General features: G+C 42.2%; 1 protein-coding gene across 1 annotated transcript in view; it reads right to left on the bottom strand.

The window, feature by feature from the left end:
• BMPER (BMP binding endothelial regulator) overlaps positions 1 to 23,108 on the bottom strand; it is a 147,599-nt gene that overhangs the window by 54,235 nt on the left and 70,256 nt on the right. Inside the window, exons 7-11 of the mRNA XM_086614458.1 lie at positions 15,912 to 16,011; positions 12,459 to 12,568; positions 11,669 to 11,809; positions 9,266 to 9,370; positions 4,190 to 4,235 (exon numbers count right to left, since the gene is read on the bottom strand). Coding sequence (XP_086470584.1) covers positions 4,190 to 4,235; positions 9,266 to 9,370; positions 11,669 to 11,809; positions 12,459 to 12,568; positions 15,912 to 16,011 — 502 coding nt within the window. The remainder of the gene's footprint in view (positions 1 to 4,189; positions 4,236 to 9,265; positions 9,371 to 11,668; positions 11,810 to 12,458; positions 12,569 to 15,911; positions 16,012 to 23,108) is intronic.

The raw sequence follows: 23,108 nt of genomic DNA, 5'->3' as shown, positions 1-23,108 counted from the left end.
CATGGTAAAAATCATGACCTGTTTTGGCCAATACAGAGGGATAAAAGTCTAAAACACAACTCGTTTCTAGTAAGCAGTACGCTGAGTAAAAGTAAGGACCACTTAGTGAAATAAGTGGTTGCCAAAAAGTATCTTTCTACCTTCCATCCAATATCCCCACCCCTCTAGACAATATTTAGCCCTTCTAGAAAGGCAAGATATATACACTGCTTGGTGGAGGCCAGACAGACAGTCAGCACACACATCCTGACCAGCCGGAGGGCATGAGCATATTGGCTGGGCGATCAGCACACTTGTCACTCCAGAGCAGCCACAGGATATATTGTCTCTAGCTGGGTTTATTATTTGTTGGGATATAAAGGAAATGGGACACAAATCCATAGGAAACCAGGCTCTGTTAGCTCTGGTGCTCATGGAATAGCTTGTTTTATTTTTTCAGGAGATCAGAGCAGTCAATTGAAGTCCAAGATGTCCAGATGTCTGGTCACACTCTTTTGGGCTTGTAGCTAGTTAAGAGTGGCCAAGAAAAATATACTTTAAATTGTAACTAAAATTGGTTTGGACGCCACTAAGGAGAGGGAGGAAAAAATACAAGTTTACCAGTTAAGGGTGTTCTGGTTGCACATCTATAATTCAACAAGATCTCAGCTTTTTAAAAATAAAACGAAACTTTGAATGCAATTAGCCCACACGCTGAATTAAGCCCTAAATCAGACAAAACACATTATTAACTTTTGAAAACTAGCTACAGAACATGCATAATAGAATTTCATTAGCTTTTCTGTAAAAAATGCACAGCCATAGAGTACGTTCCTCATAACTGCTGCACAGTGTAGCCTGATATAATACACATTACAAGGTGTGGTGTCAAAAACGCCACAGGAGTCTTTATGGTCTATTTCATAAATAAAATAGCTATTCCAATTTGTCCAAATACATATTTATACAGTAGACCATCACAGCTGAAATGGCTGAGGAGGTAAATCATGAACAGCATTGCAGTATGAATAAACAATTGCAGTCTTTTTGTTGCTGTATTTCTCCATGGCAAGGAAATAACACAAGAAACAGGACCGGCAGGGGCTCTCACAGGTACCTATAATGCATAACCCCACGTTTTTTCTTCTTTTTTTTTTTTTTTTCTTTGAAGAGTCAGCATTTTTTTTCAGTATTTCTATAAAAACACATAAAAAGCATGCAGGACCAGGTGAAAGTACCAGCCTTGTACTCCTAAGGCTGGATCTAAATGCCCTTGAGTTTGGTTTAGCTCCGTTGGTCATTTTGTCAATTTAAAAAGCTGCAGAATGATTTGTGATGAAAGAAATTTTCTGCCCCAAAAGAGGCCTTTACTGCAAAATGAATCATGTGTGCTGCTAGACCTAGGTGACTGCAGTCCACTTGGAAAAAAACTTCATCCATAAAGCCTCCCAATGGCTTGGGTAAGACTGTGTTAGGATTACTGATCATGTTTAGGATATATCTACATGGTTGCAGTAGCAAGTTTTCTTACTGCACGCTGTAATTTCAGCAAAGCCTATCAATTCTCTGTCAAGAACAAAGATTTAACCTCCACTGCAAATTCCCATCTTTGTCTGGAGTGGAGAACAGTCTGTTAATGTTATTTGAACTCAGGTTTAGTGTTTTCTTTTTTTAATATGAAAATGAACTTGGTCTAACATAGGATTACTAATTTATGGAATTGACGTCAGTGGTGATTTTTCTAAATCAAGCCCAAAAGAGTACATTTCATTACATTTTTACAGCGGCATAAACTAAACTGTTGAATTTTCCACCAGTATGACCACTGTGTTTAATTAGTGATAACTGTACGCCAGCCATAGAGCTTAAACAGCAACATGCCAAAACTAACCATAGTTAACTTCGGCAACAGTAGACAAAAGAGACTCTCCAACCCTTTAGGAGACGAAATACTTTTTCTCTCAGCAACAAACTGCTTTGAAAATAATCCTTTGATTATTGTTGGGTTTTTTTTTTTCAGTTTAAAGTGTATCCTTTAACAACGTGACTGTTTTTGACCCGCTTCACAGAAATTGGCTGCATTTAAATCGTACTCAAAGCTCTCCTGTGTACAGTATGTTCTTGTACCTCCTGTGTTGTTTTTACTTTGGAAAATTAATATCTGCTGGACAGCCAGAAATGTCTGGTGTGTTAATATGTGGAGAGAGGATCAACGTGAGTGGGTAGGTGAGGGAAAGGGCTGTGCATGTACATCTTATCTCATCACAAACTGGCTGAATTAGCGATGTTTCGAATTACTATCCGAGATAGCGATCATCACTGAAATGGAATTAGTTCCTTGCAAATGGCAATGGTTAAAACACTAATGTTAAAACAGGTAGTAGCAGCCACCGCTGCTGCATGACGGTGGGTATTTAAGCTCTTAGATTACATTACCTGACAGAAGCTGGGTATGGCCTTTTGATCATAAAAGCTTAGAATCAGCTCTCCTCCAAATACTCAGTGGGTCCATAGCAGGACACCTCTCCAAGAAAAAGGACCCCTCTATGCAGGACAGTGCAAGGAGCCTCCCAGCCTCACGTACAGCCAGTGCAATGCAGACAGGACCCATAAGAAGAGGCGAAGGGAATAAGGTTGTTTATCCCAAAGTCTTCGAGGAGACCCAAGAGCAGTCTGCCAGTATCTAGGAGGATGTTACTAGGAATATGGAGCCAGGCTCTTTACAGTTCTGCATGGCAGGAGGACAAGCAATGGTCTGTCACGTCTTATAGTCATGACCGTTCCCTTCTTATATCATCAAGAAGTTCTGACTTTTTCGGTAACCTGGTTACTAGATGAGTTATTTTTACTTTGAAGAAATCTAATTTTTGCCTCCTTCTCCAAAGAAACAACCATCACAAGTCATCATTCTTTGGCAGCATTTCTGAAGGAGTCACTGTACTGTCTTCTTTTTAACCCCTTAGAGTAGAGGGTCTCCTGTGCTTTGAGGGAATGGCTGGCCCCATTATTGTCCTCCCCCTCTCATGTTACAAAAGAACACATGAGAAAGGTTAAATGAGACTGAAACATAAGAACAGAGGCAAGATAAAGATTGATACATTCTCGACACTAATGACATGTCAAGTTCGAGCAGAGGTCCATGCAAATTTCTTCCCCCTTGAAAACAACCTTGACATGAAGTCGACCACTGGTCAGTTGAATCCTCTTTCATTTCTGCCTCTGCTCAGTATTATTTCAAGTGTTTCTGAGGTTGCCTCTTGTATGTAACTTCATTTTGATACCGAAGACTTGCAAATTAGATTTATTTTATCACAAGTTACACGTTTCAAAATAATTGAGCTGCACAGTGCAAAACCAGGCATGTAGCATATGGAATTTGTGCAATCCAGGAGCACCCAGAAGCAAACTTGATTTTAGACAAAAGAATAGGAAACACTCTCCTTAAAAACCTGTTCCTTCCTTCAGAAGCCTTCCCATAAATCATAAAACCCCATTTTAGCAGTCTGTCCCTATTTGGTAAAATACTTAAATATGTCCTGAAGGAAATATGTAATTGTATCCTGTTAACTTCAGTGAAGACAGGTCTCCCCGTTGACTTAAATAGGACAAGCTTAAAGATAAGTATTTGTGTAAGTGCTTTGCAGACTAGGAGAGAACACAAGTGATATCATAAGATAATCATTCCTGAAGTGAAGAGTAAAAGGATAAAAAGGTGATGGTTGAGCTAAACATCATACAGACAGAAGGATAGCTTTCTATTGCATTTTCCACTGCTGCCCCAGACTGTGTCTCAGGTTTTTGCACACCTTTTCTTAACCCTCACAAATCATCTGCAAAGGTGTTGGATTATATATACACATAGCTGGGCTGTTATTTACAGGTATAAATGGTATCCAGTCTTAAAAGTTACAACTCTATTCATTTGCTTATTTTATTACCTACAAACTTCACGGGCCCACTATAGTCTCAAAAAGCAGCACCTCAGATTTGACAAAAATAGTGTCACTTGGAAAAAATGAAATAAAAATAAAATACTCAGGCACTTTATTTTAAATTTACAGATTTATAGGAGGCAAAACCTGTGGCCAGTAATAATCACCTGCCCTTTAGCCACCTCTACAAAGAAGGCAGAAAAGCAAACATACTTCTACTATATTTATTTTCTCGGAAAGAATAAAAAAGAATTTAAAGAATGTGAAGAAAAACTTACTTTCAGTGCAAATAGGACAGCATCCTTTTCTGTTCAGGATTTTACCCTAATTGGGAGAAAGACAGGCTGATTTAATGAAAGAGGTTTTGGAGCAATGACTGTGTTACGTTGTAAGGCTGGATAAGCCTTTGAAAATAGTTCAAGTTGTGTTTGAACTCAATGCCCTGGTTACAGCTTCAAATATCAGGTGCTAAAAACAGACAGAACTATTCAAAGAGCTTCCTGGCAGTCTTATAAGAAATGAAATACTAAAAGGGTTCTCTGTTACCACTTTTCTCTTTAGAGAGAGTGTGAGAGAATTTTGGCCTCATGTATTTACAGATATCTACAGCAGACTTGTCATTGGGTTAACAAGATCACCACCTTTTCCCCCACCTCCCAAAATACATCCATTTCTTTTACTTGCCACACAGAGGCAATCTGCTCCACACCCACTTCCACACTCCCCTCAAATAATTCATTTTTCCTACAAAAACAAAGGAAAAAGGAGGCCTGGGTAGAGATCTAGTTTGGCCAGATTTCTTTCATGGCTAGATCTTGTGGCATGGCCAACGAAATCATATTAGCAATCATGGACCAACCTCCCCAGTGAAGCAGATGGGCATGCATCCAAGGATGCACAACATCTAAAAGAAAACGATTTGGTCTAATCATAGTAATATGGACAAAATGTTTGAGTCTTTATTTGTCATTCTGCCCAGGTTAATTTTTTTTATGGTTGTGTCTTATACAAGGCTGGCTAGAAGCAGGAGGCATGCCTCTGTGTACTTACATTCATACTCCTTTTCAGTCTTCACCGAATTAAAAGATGTACTATCTGATTTTACTTAAATTCCCTAAAGCTAACCATCAAGCTAGAGAATAAGCCTGGAAAATTTCAGCCTGAACGATGTGTTTTTCCAAGCAAAAACTGGCTTGGGTTATAGCAGAACTTATATTGGAGCTCACCCACGTTCCCATACAGGGAAGGAAGAGGCACATGGAGCTGTGCTGCTCCCCAGCACTGACCCTTTGCTCCAACCACAGTTGAACAACAGAGAAAAGCCCCTTTGTGGGACCACTGCTCCAGCTCCCCACCAAGCAGGTGAGCAAGGAGTGGCCAGCAAGAGCGAGAAAATGGAGCTGTGCTGTTCTGTCCACTCAACAGCGCAGAAAAGCTCGTGAAAACAGACAAGACATAGGTGGCAGCTCTATGCAGAGAGTGGGGAAGTGGGCACGGGCAGCAAACCCTACAGCTGCCTGCCTTGCTTTCTGCCCACAGCACTGCCCAGCTTGGACAATGCAAGAAATGAAGCCCAAGGATCTGCTGGCAGACTGGAGTCCAGCATGCTCTGTTCTGCTCATCCTTGATGCACCCAAACGGCACAAAGGAGAGCTCGGTGATGAGTGTGCTGGGGCTTACCATCCGCAGGGCATGAAAGTTCAGGGTAAGCTTGTCTTTGAACGTGCAACAGCATGTGAACAGACTTGAGGCACATCTGGACTTGGGAAAGGGCTGGATCAGAGTTTCATTGACAGCGTGGGCAACGGTTAGATATTTGTGTGACCACCGGGCCCCAGAGCAAAGAGAATAGCTGAAGCTGCACCAGGGAGACCTACCAAGCACCTGCCAGGACAAAGCCCGTTAAAGGAGGAACCGTCAGAACTGCACAGAAGTAGGGAGCTTGGCCACACTTGTTTGCAGGCACGGAACGTGCAGCTGACTGCCACACACCACACGGCACAGCCTTACCTCTCTGTGGCAATAAAAGAGCTGAAATCATCAGCCGAGCTGGAAGTGGCAGAAAGTCAAGTGAAATTGGAATCTCCAAGGCAGCCTGCTGAGGCTGGTTACTTGAGCCACCATGTTGGCCCGAGATCCTGTTTTTGTCTTGTAGAATAAGGAAACCCATTATTGCTAACATGTGCTGCAAGAGTTCGTTAGCATTGAGGGTTCCCTTAGGAGTGGGCTAAGTGATGTGATCCCATTTTTCCCTATGAATATTTATAAGCAGACCACATTTGAGTCTATTTATTTTCTGAGATTTTTCTTCGTTTTTTATGAGGTTTTCAATTTTATGCCTGAGGTTTTTATTTTCTATTTTTTTAAGGCACGACTAATTGCGGGGGGGAAGAGGGTTGTTTGGTTGTGCAATAGCAACAGCTGTTGTTTTTTTGTGCCTCATTTGGCACTGGAGTAAAAACAGCAACTTTTTGTTTGTAATAATAACAGATGTGTATAACATTAAATGCAGTCTGTGCTAGAGATGGGAGAACGTGTTCTGAATAAATTTTCAACTCACTTGAAGTTCACGGGTTCAAAATTTACCCGCAGAATCAAACTCTGCAAATGTCTTCACATGCTGTGCATTTAACTCTATTAAACTTTTGCACAGCCTTGGAGCTCAGAAAAGGCTGTATGCTGGAAAATTCACCAGGCTCTCCTCTAGCAGTACAAAAAGAGACACGTGCATGGCCACTGACCCTTACCACAGGCTTACATTGTTAGTGGGGAGAGCAGAGGCGTAAGGAGAGGAGGTGAGGTGGAAAACGATAAGGATGGGTGATTGGAAAGGAGATGGCACAAGGCAAGAACGAGGCTGGAGCAGGGCTAGGGCAAACAAATAGCAAATTGAGGTAAGACAAGGTCTAAAGGATCTCTGAAACTCAGTCTTGCCAAGAGTTGAGATTATTCCCTTTCTATAAAGTATTTAAGCATGTGTTTAAGTTTAAGCACACATGGAGGGCCTACTGCCTTCAGCAGGACTGGACACGTGCTTAATGGCTTTGCTGGATGGGGGCCAGCGTGTACTGCACCTTGCAGGCTGGCACTCCAGGTAACCGAGAGTGGGAATATCTGTGCAATAGAGTCAGCGGTCAGAAAGTAAGAAACAGAAACCACAAGCCACGAGGCTCACTAGAAGCCCGAAGAGGACCAATGTTACTATAAATATGACGGGAGGGATTGGATTTGCAAGATGTATTGCCTCCGCTGCAGATGAAAAGCAGCCACGAAAGATACTTCCTGTAATTACTGATACAGGATTGCATGCTCCAAAATGAAAACAAGAAAAGAAACAGAAAAACGTGCCTAGTCCTATGAAGAAAATGAAAGAAATGGCAAAAACAGTCTTTGGAAATACGTCAGCCTGCCACCAACACATTGAATAATACAAATGGTTGGACGGTATTGGAAATTTCTGCAGAATTACCACCTTGAAACCTATCCTTTCAAGAAATAATTGGCCAAAATCTATATTGATAAATCAAATGATATTCCATCACAAAAAAAAACCCCATAATTTCATGCAAAGAGTATTAAGACTGCGTGGTAAAGCATTTAAGTCAAGGAATAATATTGTAAGTTCCTTGTGAATCTTCAATCCTTTCACACTCAGCTGTGTGTACCATAACACAGTTTTAATGAGATAGCTTTATGTGGCCTGACACCCTATGGGACACTAAACAGCATCTTATTCCACTGCAGTCTTCAATAGTCAGTAGAGACAGCTTACTGCCAGAAATACTGTGAAGAGAGAGAAGAAATGGAGTTTACACCCCTACAGGTTGCAGAGACAGCAGCATAAGTCTGCGCATGATATCCAGACTTCCAGTACCAGAATCACTAATATATCTTTATGTTGAATAATGTGGTGTGTTTAATTAATGTTTATAGATTTATGTCAGAATATTTCATCAAGAGAGTGGAGCACAGATGAAAAGTAGATTTAAATCCATTAGCATACATGATTTGCTTTAAAATTACTTGGTACCCACTCGGAATAGCAGTGTATTTCACTTGAGATCTGTATTAAGCCATATTGGTTATTTGATCTCAGGAGCATCTTAAATGTTTGAAATGCATCAGCACAGGGAAAATATAAACGAGATGCAGCGTGTGCCAGGCTCTTGGCCAACAAAGACTTTGAAGAGACCTGAAGGGTCCAAGCTCTCGCCTCCTGCTTGCGCTGTGAATGGCCTAAAGGGAGCAAACCTGATCGCCATGAGCCACATCAGGTTGCCAGAAGAGCAGCTCCATTTGTTCACACCTCCTACGATGCATGCAACATCTCACATGAGGCCCATTAACAGGAGAACTGCCTTCTGCTCTGCGGTGAGTGCCGGAGGAACAGGAAAAGGATGTCCCCTCTTCTGAGGATGCGAGCATAGCTCTTGCAGCCCCAGAACTGAGAGCACCAAGGTACAGGCTCTCTATTCTACCACCACTTTTGGCTGTCAAAAGTTCACACATATAAAATTTTACAAACTAGAGTTTGTCATTTAAAATCTTATACCTAGGTGTCTGTGACTCATATTTTCCCCACTGGCTTCCAGGACGGAGAAGGAAACACTGAGAAGGTGTAATGCTAACGACTTGGCCCTCTTTACTGCAGTTCTGTTCAAAGATCTGCCCTTACATGAGGTGCTATTTAGAGCTCCCTCTTCTGAAAGCTCGAGTCATTAAAACAAAATAATTCGTCAGCGACAGAAATCCAAGAAACAAAGGCTGACTTTAGGTCGAGGTTTCAAGTAATATTAATTTTTGGAGCAATTAAGTAAAGTTACAATTACACCACTCTTTGGGTTCGCTTCAGACTTCCAGATAAAAAATACTCAGGCTGCAACCTTAGAGAAAATGGCATGGCTTGGCTGAAATCGTTTGCTTTGGCTTATCGAATTTACATTTTCAAGCAAGTAATAAGCTTCACAATGCACTGAGAGATGTAGGTGCAACAACCTCCTGTGGCTTGCCTTAACAATATGCACATTGTTATATTAACAGTCATCTGAGCACTCTATAAAGCTATTAAATATATGTGAAAGAGATGTTCCAGTGCAGGTACTGGGGACAGAGAAAGTTAAAGGGAAGAGGAGAAAAGGAGCACAGAGTCTTCAGAGCAAAGGCAGAGGTGGGAAGCCCATATTCAGGGTAGCAGTAGCACACTTGGGGAACGCCAGCCTAAATTAATATGCCAGAGGATCCTTCCTTTCCAATCTGCCTGCCCCACTGCCATGCACACACTTTCAAGAAACTCTGAAAAAGATAAGAGTGGAGAAAAAAAAGAGAAGAAAGCTCTGTTCTTTTCAAAAACTCACATGAGGACAGCTGCTGACTGGAACGCACTGTTTCTTGCGACACTCTGTCTTGCCTTTGACACAAGCACAGATGGTGCAGTTCACAGAGGACCACATCTCTCCATCCTACAAGAGGGAACATGATATAATATCAGCTGGGGTGGCAACAGGAAGCTATTTCAGCAATGTATCATTGCACAAGAAAGGATGACTTTCCCTGTTGGCATTGTGTCATTGTTTAGTCTAAATTATTTCGAGGTGTCTGTCCATGGCCAGTCAGATTAAAGACAAAGATGAAATTCAGCAGGGTTTTCTTCCCTTTGGCCCTCTAGGTTAGAAATTAATTTCTCCAAGGCTAACCAAATCACATTTGCATTTTTCATCAGCGTCCTGATTATTTGCATTGTTTTCTCTCCAGTATGTGTCTGAGATGTGATCGCACCTACCACAAATTTTCATTTAAGCTCACATAATTAGAAAAACCTGATTCATTGAGTTGAGTGACGTCTTTAAGTTGTTGCACGTGAAAGTATTTGATTAAGATGTCAGCATATAGTGAATTTATTCCCAGATGCAGCATCATTTTGACTTAGGGCAGGAACGGTCGAATAATGAATTCTAATTTAGATTACTTACAGCACTTTCACAGATACTTGATCTGCTAAACATCTGAAAATGTTTAGAAGAGATACAGTGAGGAACTTCTCAAATGCAGAGCAGGTAAGACAGTCTATGCATGGCTCTTAAAGTATTAGGTGCACAGCAAAATATGCCTCATGGTCTCGTCCCCGCTTACTTGGGGAGGATTGCTTGTGGAACTGCGCTGGCTCCTTTTTACATAGCGTTGCATTTGCCAAGCCTGGTTCCTAAAACATTCTGTCTTACCCACTTACAGCCTTGTGCTAGCCCGCAGAGCCAAAATGTGCCTGTTTGCTGTTCACAGGGCTGCTGGGAAGGAAGGGTGAGGATAGACCCGACACAAACGGGCAGTCCAACCAGACAGCTGTGAACAATTACCTGCCCACCTCAACATGATGTTCTGACCAGAGAGAAAAACAGACTAAATCTGAAATGCCAAGGAGCCTGACTTATTCAGTGCAGCATGCTTGGTCCAAGACTGCCTCTCCCCCATCTTTTTTTTTTTATCCAGGCCACGTTTTTTCCATTGCCTCGTGTTCCTGATGCTGCCTGAGTTCTCATGGGCCTCTAACAACCACTCCCCAAGACTCTGCTAAGGTACCAGCTGCTATATCACAGCTGAGTGCATGCAGCTACCCTGATTTTTTTTTGTCTCACAGCTTTTTTTCACACAGGAGTGCAAAACCACATTTGCTGTGCCCACTCTATCTGTGTTAGAACATTAACTTCAGCAGAGTGACGCTGGATTTACCTTTTTGCACACGAGGCCAGAACGGATGTACTGTCTCGTTATTTTTTTCTTACTCCATATAATACTTAGTAATATAATAAAATCTTCACAAGAAGCAGAATATTTTAGTTGGGTGCCTAAGAAACAGGCATTTGTTCCTGAAGCACAATAGCACCAGTGTGAAAGTGCCAATCAGATGGAGAGTAGTCTCAGTGTACAGTAGGTTCACATGTAATTTCCAGAATAAACACTTTGGCTATGTACACAAAAGATGGAATAAGTGGGAAGCAATTCTGGCTGAGCAAACCAAGTATTCACAAAGGATTTAACATTTGATCTGATGCAAGGGTCTCTTAATTCACAGATGGCCCGTGAGGTGACAGAATCTTTTCCTGACACAGTGTGAAAAAAGCCGCACCGCTTGGAAAAACAAACAGGGTCTCAGCAACAGCAGAAGTGTTCCGCAGGGAATCCCTTGTGATTTGGAAAACATTGGGTGAGAGTGCAGTGGGTAACAGTTATCACACGGCCATCCCAACATAAGATGTCAGGGGCGCTGTCCTTAGCAGAGATGTGAAATGTAGTAAATCAAGACTAGGAACTTTCAGCCAAGACGAACATCACAAAGCTCCTGTTGGCTCAGCGACGGAAAAGCCTCTTTGGCTCAGCAGATGAAGCCTACATATCACTCAGAATACCTTCTCCATGAATATCAGTGCTTGTTTGGGAAAGCAGAGCATTACTATCTCTTACTAAAAAAGCATTATTTGTCATGAAACAGCAGCTTGGATCTCCGCGTACGGAAAGGGACACAACGTGTCACATCAAGGAGGAGCTCATCTTTAAGCGCTGCGCGTCAACAAAATCTACTGAAACTCAGAAAGAAAAAGAGCAGATGGCAAATTTGGTGAAGCTGTGCCTCCAAGTTGTTCCATCATCAACCAGGATGGTGAGGATTCTGCTAAAAAACAAGCCACAATACTAATTTTCAGCAAACTCCTGCTGTTTCAGCTGTTACAATGGCATCTGTTCTAGAACCACACCTGAAACTTTACCTGGAAGATCTTATTGCCAAACTTGCACACTTTCACTTCCTCAGGAGACGTATATGAGACACATTCCTTGCAGCAGTGGTTTTTGTTTTTATTGCATTCACTGGGAAGTAAGCACCTCTTCTTACATATCACTGTTGAATCCTGAGTAAAAGGACAAGAGGAAATCATGAAATCATCACCAAAATGTTTGTGCTCCTGTGTGTCCTTACCATAACGTTTCTGCTTGCTTAGCCATTGCATCCACCCAAACTACAGCCTAACTGCTTTGGATAGGTCAGCTGAGAGAAAGTAAAAATTATTTACTTGGTTAAGGGAATCTTTCACAGTCCATGAAGCTAAAAAGCCCAGCTTGTACTTCTGTTGGCCCGCAAAATCGTACTGATTTGGTGAAACTTTCAGGTTTTGTGCCTAGGTGCAAAAGTGCAAGTGTTCACAGTCATGTTAGAGGAACTGAAAAAAAAAAATCACTGCCCTTCAGCAGAGATGTGGTAACTCATCATTTAGAAACTCCTCTTCCACTGTAATGCAAACTTAAAGAGGATCACATAATCTGAATAACTTCATTTTGCATCACAGAGTCGGGCATCATGTCTCAGCTGAGGCAGTCAGGAATTTTTAAAAGTTTCTAAACTTTCCTACCTCTACTGCAAGTGCTCTTCAGATCGGATTCTCAGGGACCACACAAGTTGCCAAAGAAGAACAGTACCAGGGTTTACAATCCCACAGCCCTACAAATTACTGCTAAACTGGACAACCAGCAGCACACAATACCAAAGCCCTGTGGACTTACCTTGCATGTACACATCGTGCAGTTGTCATAAATAAATGAGGACCCATTATCATACACGTTGCTGTGAAAGAGGCAGCTTCCAAATGGGAGGTCAAACACTTTCCTCTGTCCTGAATACAAATAAACAGAAATAGAAACAGAATGCGGTTGAAAAGATGCCATATTGTCCACAAAAATAGTAGGGCTTATTGTCACCAGACCAAATTCATGTGCAATGTGTCATTTGCTATGTGTTTCCATTTTGGTGTGAAAAAAAAAAGAAAAAGTACTTTTAACAGTTCACTGTTCTTCTAGCACACATTCATCTGTACAAATTCTACTGTGGGAGGGAATATAAATATGATTTATGGCATGTTTATATTGGAAAAATCTTTCTTCTCCTTCTCATCATAAAGTTCACAGGGCAGCTAAAGGAATAAAAAGTAAGCACTGCAAACTCTTAGGGTAGGTACACTTAAACTAGTTTAAACAGTCTTTAACTTAATGCAACAACTTATCAAATAAAGCAGCCTTAACTGGTTTTAGCATATCTACCTCAGGGGTTCACAGCAGCCAAACTAAATCCACTCAGTGACACTGATGCAAAAAAAAAAAAAACCCATCGGTGTTGTCCAGTCTCATTAAGATAGCTTGGTGTACCATGGGCACACAAGGTTGCAAGAAATACAGGCACTGGCATTGTTTATGAGCAGAATGAAGGAGACACAAGATATTTCATTTCCATAACCCATAAAACATTTGGGTTTCATGAGAGCAAGGCAAGGTTTAGAGCACTACACAGGGAAGGCAGCATCAATATCAAATCCTTCCTGAAGTCCTGCGGTCCTGCAAGCGCTTTCAGATCCAAGTTGCAACGCACTTTGTGGTTCTGCAAGCTTCTCTCATTCCTCAGCTTCTTTCCTAGTAGGTTATTTTAAACAATTGACCATTATGATAGATAAAAATGAGCTCTTTACAAAAACTAACGTGAAATCACTATACTTATCTTCCTGGTTTTGAATACATTCCCCTGTTTATTTTTGGTGGCAGTCAACTAGTAAGCTCTTTTACGAGTGGCTGCCAGTCTCCTGGCTTATCATTTCTGAGGTCTGATGTTAAATAGGCATCAATTCCGAGGTAGAGAATGGCCACTACAAGTACATACAAGAAGTCACTACGTACTAGGCCAATACTTCAGCTCTCAAACCACCAGGTCTTGGCATGCTGTAATTCCTTCCCCTTTCAATAATTCTTGAGAAATGCAGAACAGCTTAAAAGAAAAAGGTTCTATTTTCCTCTGAGATATAAGCGAACAAAAGGATAAGAACACAACAAAACCTGTAGGATTAGCCTTTAGTTTTTACAAATCTAATGCTAAAATAATTATTAAACAAAAGTTAAGAAATAATTGCTATTGTTCAGTTAGACTCAATTTGAACATCTCTCTCTTGCAAATGAGCTACCTTGGACTAATCTGTGCTTGCATAACTCAGCCTTCCTTTTCTTGGATGTGCATCTTTCTGAAAAGGGTGAATTTTTCTTGCAGGACTGACCTATGAAATCAGTCGAGGACGCTCAGTAGCCCTAAAAGGAACTGCTCTACATCCATGCACCACTTATGGGCAAAGCCTTAGCTATAGTCCTGCCTGTAACAACACTCCTATTGCTCTACGTGGGACCAGGACTTCAACCACATAACTTATGTCAACAAGTGAACAGAAGCCCAGCTCTCTCTCACACCCTCCTGCCATGCCTTGCAAACCACCCAGTGCAATTCCGGGTGGCCAACCCAGTTGAAATAGTTGGTAAAAAACCACTGACAAAGGAGCTACCACTTTAAAAGATGGGGTGGTAAAGATATTGGCTTAATGGTTGGCTTTGCTGGCTCATAACCACTAGTTAAACTAATAAATCAAGTCCCAGTAGAGTCCACTGCATTCTTCTAAGCTATATACGCTGAGTATCAGGAATTCAATTGCAGGGAGGTCCTCCACACGATACTTTAAAAACCATGCCTCAGCATCCCTGAAAACGTTTCTCTTTCCCAATTACCATGCAGTGTGCGACATGTCCCTCGGCTTTACCTCCACTCCAAAACTTTCAACATTTCCCTGGGAATAGACATTATCTATTCACAGGTATATGACACGTTTTAGAGCGAAGACCACATAAAATGAAAATATTATTAGTGCGCTCATTTACAGACATTTCTAAGAGGGAAAAAAGAATCTATAGAAAAATCCCCACAAAGCAGTCAAAAATTAAAGCTGGGTTTTGAATGCCTAGATCAAGGGGGGGAAGGTTCAGCTGGGAAAAGCATGGGGTGGAGAGGACAAGGAGAGTTTACAGAAGGAAAGGAAAAATGTCCTCAGCCAAAATAGAAGCTCAGCATTTGGACTGTTCTCCTCTCCGTTTCATTTCTCTACTGTATTACTTTCTGGTGCTGCAGTTAAATGTTCCAGGCAGATATTTATCTGTAGCACTTCTCAATAAGCAAATAAATAAAGAAATTCAGATTTGTTTCAAGCAGTCAAAACCAGTAAGTATTATGAAAAGCTGGAACCCTTCTATGGCTTGCTGCCTCCAAGGCCAGACCTCTCTGTACCCCAACCTAGCCCTAGAACCAGACTTCGAATAGTAGTGAAGATACAGTCAATTTGACAAAAAGTTTCTGTTGAATAACTGGGAATTATCAGCTCTGGAAACTTTCCAAAGCTAGTTATAACCTCATAGACCAAAACAAAGCTAATTTACCTGGTAGGATATAAGTGCTCCTTGTTTATGAAATAGAGGGACACATGCTGAGGAAAGTAAACCTGTGGGATCTGTGGGCACGGTAAGAGCAAAATAAGGACTCTCAAAAGTCACTGCCTTCCTTGGCATGACTTGGAAGAACTAGCTCTTCTTCAAGGCCTCTGACTTACTCCTTTAAAATGTGCTGGAAAGACAATTGAAAATATTCCTGGCTGAAACTGTGATTTCACCTGAAGAAGCTGACCACGAGGCAGACTCCTGAGTCCCTGGCCTCTCCAACACCAGCTTCTAAAAATGCAATTTCTGCCCAGTTGTTTCCTCTGACCTGCGTTTCCTCAAAACCAAGCATGCAAATGCACACTTGAATAAAAATATGAGAGGGTGAGGCCTTTTTCTTGTGGCAAATCCCAACAAAACATTTCCTCCTGTCTCAACCTCCTTTATAAAACATGTGTAATGACAGTGGGAAACACCTCTGTTTCTCTTTCTAAGCAAGACAACTGGTCTATGCTCTGCAGCTGCTTGCTTAGTACCACCCATCCCAATCCTACACACTGACCCTGAGCACCTGTTTAAACCTGTAGATTATAAACTCCACTGAGCAATACTGTCTCTTCCACTTCCCAGAATTTACCAGTATTGTGAAATACTGGTATGAAAGACTCTAAGCAGAAACATATCACATTAATTACAAAATTCCCAGGAAAAAGACCCACTCACCTAAGCATTTGGGGCAACACTGTCCAGCAGGAATGTGACTGAGGTGCTGGGGACATGAGAGAATAGGGCAGACTTCTTGGATGCACTGTGTCCTGCCATCCTGAAGGAAAATAGGCTCAGTCAGAAAAAAAAAAAAAAGGCAAAATGTCAAGTAGATGCACGCACACCCACACAGACTGGTAACAAGTCTTGAAAACCCTTAGCCAAAGCAGTATTTGCCAGCAGAAATTTCTGCTTGCATCAGGCATACAAGGAACGTGTACAACTGGCCTTCACCACTTTCTATGTTGCGTGCAGAGACCTTGGATTATTCATATTTTTTCATTCTCTCAAGCAATAAATGTAATAGTTGAAGAAACAGTGCCTTTCCATCTTATTTCTTGATGAGGATATGAGAAAACCAGGGAGAATAAAATCATTATCCATGAACCTTTCCGGATGTTGAAAAAAGATATTGAGCAATTTTTTACATTATTCTTCACCTCCTGTGCTGTGCCCTTCTAGGCTTGTCTGGGACACGGATTAAGTGCTGAAGCAAGACGAGAGCAGGTGTTCTTCCACTATGTCCATGACCTCAGAAACCAAATAAGTCAAAATCACTTAAGAAAGCACATTCTTGTTAGCCTCTGAGTCCAACTATGCAAACCCAGAAGGTCTGCTTTCTTCAGAGGACCGAAAACCAAGAGGATATATGAAATTTTGAGAACTAATGTGGCACAAAAAAAAAAAAAAAAAAGGAAAAAAAGAAAAAAATAAGCAACCTGGACTGGATATCAGAAACAGAGAGAGGCAAAAGCACAGCAAAGATGAAAGCATAGAGTGTATGTCTAAGATTAAGTCAGTCAAAAAGAGACCTTTGTTCTCATTCTGCTCCGTTGCGCGATTACTTCACCGCGCTTACAGATAGCTCTGGTCTCTCTACCAACATGTGTTCCATATGCTCATGAGAAGTTCAGGATGTTAAACCTTCAAAGTCAGTCCACCTTTGTCCTAGCAAAAGAAGTCAGCCCTGTTTCATCTAACTGCCCTGCCTTATTCATCACTCAGAGCTGCAGGCTCATCCCAACAATAAGCTTTGTGTTCCTGGATGCTGCGATGGAAGACTTAGGAACAGTCTCCTCCCACCTATGCGCTCGATGCCTCTTGGAGCTCGCTCCCCGGAGAAAGATGGAAAAAGCTGTTCATTTTGAAGAGCTCTGTGCCTGAAACGCTGGTATGCCACTCCACTCCTAATGGCCTCAGTGAATCATGTAAAAGCTTTCACATACAGGCAGACTCATGTATATACTATTATACAGAAAATAACATCCTGACTGTACCCCTGGTCTATAATAAGTTTTCAGGCACTGAAGTCTACCTGTCCCATGGGGCTACCAAAGCATCCTGAGTGCACATGGCTGAGGACTGCTCGTAATTCTTTCACTGCAGCATGCAGGAACACAGAGTTTATTGTAGACTGAAATGACTGCTCTAAATTAAGGGTCAGACCAGAAACTTGACAAAACAAAATGAACTCTTCACTGATGTTCCTTGTGATGCTCGGGGAATAGCTCTGTGAGAAGACACACAGGTGCAGAATGAAAGAGAAAATACCAAAGAAGGGCTGTCTGAAGCAGTGCTGTCATTCAGCCCAGGGAAAAAGGGTAAGAAAAGACAAAGTTCAAACTTCGGTGACAGTTCAGCAAATGGGAAAGTAGGGCAGGGAGACCTCAGCCAGCCTGGTTACAGGATCAGGGGTACATCTATGGAAGATAAAGCAATGCTCCAACATATGGTAAGCACAGGTTCTTTCTTACAACCTTGCTTCTGTATTTAATAGTCACGTATCCTGCACCTCTGCAGAACTGCTCTGGAGTTTTGCTTCTCCAACAGATTGAATCGAAGCTCAGGCTTTGGCATGTTATTGAGACATTGCCTTTACAGCCTGTTGTATAGGTGTTTTTTTAAATAGAAAATGCCATGGATAATATGAAATATTTCTTCATTTCAGCCTTTTGTTTATAGCTCCTTTTTCTACCTTTGGTTTCGGCTCCTCCTCTGCACAAAACTAAGACCAGTTGCATCTCTCTCTTTACCCCACTGCTACTCCTGCTTCCAGTGGTAATGCTGGTTTTAACACCAAACTATTTTCTAACTTCCTGCTGTCCCAGACAGGCCCTTCCAGGCTTGAATATCATGCTAGGGTGTAAGCTCAAAACCAGTCTGAAACAAACCAACTACCATTTAAAGTAAAAATAATTCTGCTTGCCCTACGAAGCTTAGAGAGATAGCTCATTAAGCACTACAAGGAAATGTCAAAACCTACACAGTATTTCTAGTTTCTTAAAAGCCTCAGTCATCACAATTCAAAACCCACAAAGCATTCAGAGTACCAGCTTTCAAAGCAGGATTAGCTAGTGCTGCCAGTGCCTTAAATTGCACAGAACAGAATCATGCAGAAAAAACAGTGCAACAAAAGTTCAACAAAAATATCAAGGGAAAAAAAATAACTTTGCAGAGCAAAAAGATTGGCTTTGGATGGCCTAAGCCAGGGTGGGAACTGCACAGTAAACACCTTGCCTCCTCCACCTCCCAATTACATCTACAGCTTTTAGGTCTCGTTTCCCTGTTCAGCGTAACCTCTTCCACGCAGCCAGAATATTCCAGGTCCGAAGCAACACCTTCCAGTAAAACCAAACCTGAACTGGAAGCCAGCACAGACCAATAAAGTACACGCGACATCTGCTTCCTGTGAGAAATGCTGTTTGAGAGCTAAGCAAATAAATCCTTGAGCGATAGTTACGTGAAGCCTTAATCAGGGGGATGCTGCTGCAAGTCCACGGTCCTCTGGAGGCACCGGATTTTGTAAGAAATCTACAATGAAAAGATACACTTTCCACCTCAGAGACAAAACCACTGTGACTCCTGCTGCCACTTTCTTATCTGCAAAACAAAGCCAGAGGCTCCCTGGCATCAGCTCGAAGAGTGGCGTGGATTGAGGTATCATCTCGTCTCAGCAGCTTTCTCACGAGACAGAAGAGAGGAGAAGATGAACTAACACTTTCTGACTTTCCCACGACTGGTCTATCTTTGAGAAAGACAGACAATGAGTCATTCCTAAAATGAAAGCATGGAGCTAGTCTAGCTACCTGCCCATCCGCTTCTGCTAAGCTCCTACCTCGACTATGATAACTCACTGCTCAATAAGGACATAAGAAACTCAGCAGAACTGAGAGATGCATCCATCCAGGCTGTGGCTGACTTCGCTGGAGACACTGGATGAAGGATCAAGCGCAGTTTCTGGGCGGGCGACCCACATGCCAGGTGCACAGCACGTATGCAGCTTGTGTGCCAGGACAGACGGAGAGAGAAGAGGCTGCAGAAAAAAAGTGTCTGCCCAAAAACTCCCCAAAGGTTGGGAGTCTGCTGCAATGAATCTCCGTGAGCCTTGGGCTTCTTCTACCATGAGGGCAAGAAGAGTGAAAGAGCTGCCTTTGTCATAAGCAGATTTTGAAAGCACTCATGAAATCTCAGGAGGACAGAGGTTTCCGCACTCCCAATTTGCTTGCTGCTGATAACGAGCATGTCTAAACTTAATAATATTTTATATACATGTTATTTCATGTTAAAGGTTAACTTTAGCATTATCAAGAACCATGTTTCTTGCGGGCATCTCATTTTCCATTTCACTTTCAGGCTTTATCTCTGTGCTTTAGTGAAGCTATAAATCATCTAAAAAAGATTCCTCCCTAGTTTTGCCCTATGTTCACCTCGTGCCTGAAAGGCTCTGCTAATCTTCCAACAGAAGTAAAATTCCCATTGATTTTACAGAATATTTTGGCCAAGTGCTGGCATTAGGATTCAGCCCACAGTGGATTGCAGGTGTTTATTTTTAACTTTCATTCTAGAAGAAGTGTGAAAGGTTTCATTTGCTACCAATGAGGCTATCCTTACAGGGAAAAAAAAAAAAAGAAATATCAGCATTACATTTCTCTCAACTCCAGGATACATATTCCAGATATTTAGAGCAAGGTCAGACACACACTGTACCCTCAGCAGGGGTTGCTGTAAGAACTAAGACAGACATTCAAGGTTGTCTCCAGCTACGAATAAAGATTTTACGCCACCAGCATGAAAACTACCTGTGAAAGTTCAACAGGATCACTATTGAGCAAGTCTGCCCCATGCCAGTGGCAAGAGAAGACAAATAAACACACAACCGTATGACTGTTTGTTGTCAACCGCTGGTTGACATGGTGCAGGTGACTACAACCACCACGAACATATTAAGAGAATTATTGTTTTTGTGATAGCAATGGCATAAAGGCAATGAGTAGAAATCTGCTGATAAAGAGAGAGACACATCATTTGAGATTCAGATAATGACGAGTATTACCATTCTGGAAAAAGAAAGATCGAGGTGTACCAGGACTCCTACTTCACTACACCACATTCACTGATGTGTATAAGGATATTCCTACCTGAATTGGATAGTGTGTTGGCAGGCATACACTTGTTGGTCACCAGGAGCTCTGCCTGACGTGTGACAGTAAAGACTTCCACTACCTCCCAAACATGCACTAAATACACAAAAAACAAGGCAGCAACATATACTACGCAAACATCTTCAAGACAGCCCTGGAATCACATGCTTGCAAACCCATGCCTTGGGTTTACAATCAGAGGTACAGTCCCTGATGTGCCATGTAAGTAGACTTCAGGCACAAAGGTGAGCAGATACCGTATTCAGAGAGCGGTTTTAATTTGGAAATAAAATAGGTATTCTCTCCCAAATCGGATGAAGGACACTCCGGTTCTTATAAGAATGCTGGTGCAGTATGTGGCAGACAGCCTCTGGGAGTAACTCCACCCTTACACAGTATTTCAGGGTCCCTGAAACAGCCGTGTCGTGCACCGTGAGAGTTCCTTGGAAGTGTCACAGGAGGGAAAAGGTTTTTAGGAAATGCACAAAGTAGCAAAACTGTTCTCAGCATAAAAGCAAACAGCGTATCAGTCAGTTCAGCAAACAGACAGACAGACAAGCCAGAGTTCCCACATCCCTGCAGCCCGATCTAGACTACGATTTTCAAAATGCTTCCTTAGAAAATACTGGATAAAATTCAGAATAGGGAGATATTGAGCTTCAGTTCAAAACAACAGGTATTTATACTGTCTTGTGTGTGCTAGATCTTTAAACTCTGGATCTAGATCTCAAACCCTGTTTTTGCTGGGATATCACTGCTGTAGGAAGGAATCACAAAGTGGTCCTAGTGACAGTCTAGTGTGGTGTCCTAAGAATTGCATGTGCAGCGAATGCTTTAAAGAGCTCTCCTTCATTTTTAGCACCAGATCGTGCAGATTGAATGTGGATATAAATGTTGTCTTAAATACCAGCTAAAATCTATACAGATTAGAAATGGTAAATTGAAAGATTCTTACGACTAAATTTCTAGAGCAAGCTCTGGGACAAAGGAAGGGCACAATTCTTAAACAATCGTTTCCCTCTGTTTTCTCTCAATCTGATGCAAAGACATTCCTTGACGCAGCCAGGAGACGTCTAAAGAACTCCATCAATTTCTAGCAGGTAAGAGTTTGACTCTACCACCTCTCCCTTCCTGTGCACCCTTATGACACCAGTAGTTCGGTGAACTGTGTCATTGTCACAAACAAGCTGTATTAATAAGAAAGTTCAATCAGTTGTCTAGGACTAATGTAAATTCATGTCCTTGAGCTCCCAGCAAATCGCAAGTGCCGTTGCAAAGTGTCACAGAGTTAGAACATCTTGACCTAAAACCAGGAACTGAAAAGCCTCCCTCTTTCGGAAGTTAATCTGTCTGTGGTTGCATCCGGCTGCTGAGGAATTATCTAAATCACCCATTACTTAGTAATTTAGGGTAGGATGAAGTCTCTAAAATAGTCATGCTTTCCATCAACCAGATACCGCGTGCACAAAGGGACTCGTGTAAGTGCCAAGCCAATCCCATCTTCCCATCTATTCCACTTCTCGAGAGCCACTTTTCCTGGGATTGCTTAGATGACAAAAAGACGTTTTCTTTTTTTCAGAGGGAAGTGGGGTGCTGTGTTTGTTTGCAAATGCATATCTGAAATATCACAGCACCCTGCTACAGCGTGAAGTACGCTGTTTTGGGGTACGGCTCTCCACTTCGGAATCAGGCTGCTGCTGATCCTGGTTCTTTCAAGTCTCGAAACACGATTTGCATTGACCCTTTTTGTGTGAGGAGGTGGACGAACAGGCTATGCTGGGATTGTGTTGCATCCGGCTTCACGATCCAGCTGAAATCAAATCGCTCGCTGACCCAACATCCTAGCTGCAGAGCCCAGCAGCTGGACAGCCAGCAGCCCTCTCCCCTCCGGGGCTTACGCACTGAGCTCTCAGCACTGTTGGAAGTGATGTTGTAAACAGCCCCTCTTCACTTGGAAGCCTTGAAAGATGTAATCACGCTGTGTACTTTTCCCCTTTCGGGCTGATTTCCTAAGGAAAAAAGGTTTAGGCAGGCACAAGCCAGGCACACCTGTAGCTTGTGAATCCCTGATCAGCTCCAGCCACAAATGATCACGGGACTCCTCCAAAAAGGTATACAGAGATAAAACAGCAAAAATCTACATTAAGAGCTCAAGGACATTAAGTTCCTACAAGTTTTATCAAAACTGGACTGCTGCAGAGAGTACAGAGCCCACAGTTCCTTTCCCAGGAGGCAGCAGCTGGCTGTCCAGGCAGCGTCTCCCAGACCTCCTGCCTTTTGCTTGGCACTTGTGCCATGGAGGGGCTGGAGGAGAGCTCAGATTATTGCAGTCGGGGCAGATAAAGGAGCAAGGGCCACACGTCTATAGAGACACAGCTTCACTACTTCTGCTGCTCCTGAAACAATCCCTCTGTTGCTAGGTTAGCAGGGCAACATAAGGCAGGTCTGCGTCTCGTACCTATTGCAGTATTCCCACGAGATGAAGCATTTTTTTTCCTGTCTTTCCTGTTTTTTTTCCCCATTACCTACATGGATTCATGATACCCGTGTTCCAAAGTGGACTGCAACTACCCTGAGTGCTGGACACTTTCAGCTGGAGCCCACATACTTGTTTTGCTTTGGGAGCTATTATTTTATTGATCCTTCTCCTGGACAGTTCAACAACTCAGGCTTTTTCCAGGGGTAGATCTGTTTCTCTCAACAAATCTCTCCCGCAAACTGAAATAATTTGTCC

The sequence above is a fragment of the Tauraco erythrolophus genome, chromosome 7 (genome assembly GCF_009769465.1).
Source record: "Tauraco erythrolophus isolate bTauEry1 chromosome 7, bTauEry1.pri, whole genome shotgun sequence".
Lineage (NCBI taxonomy): Eukaryota > Metazoa > Chordata > Aves > Musophagiformes > Musophagidae > Tauraco > Tauraco erythrolophus.
This window is presented reverse-complemented; position numbering and strand designations above follow the sequence as displayed.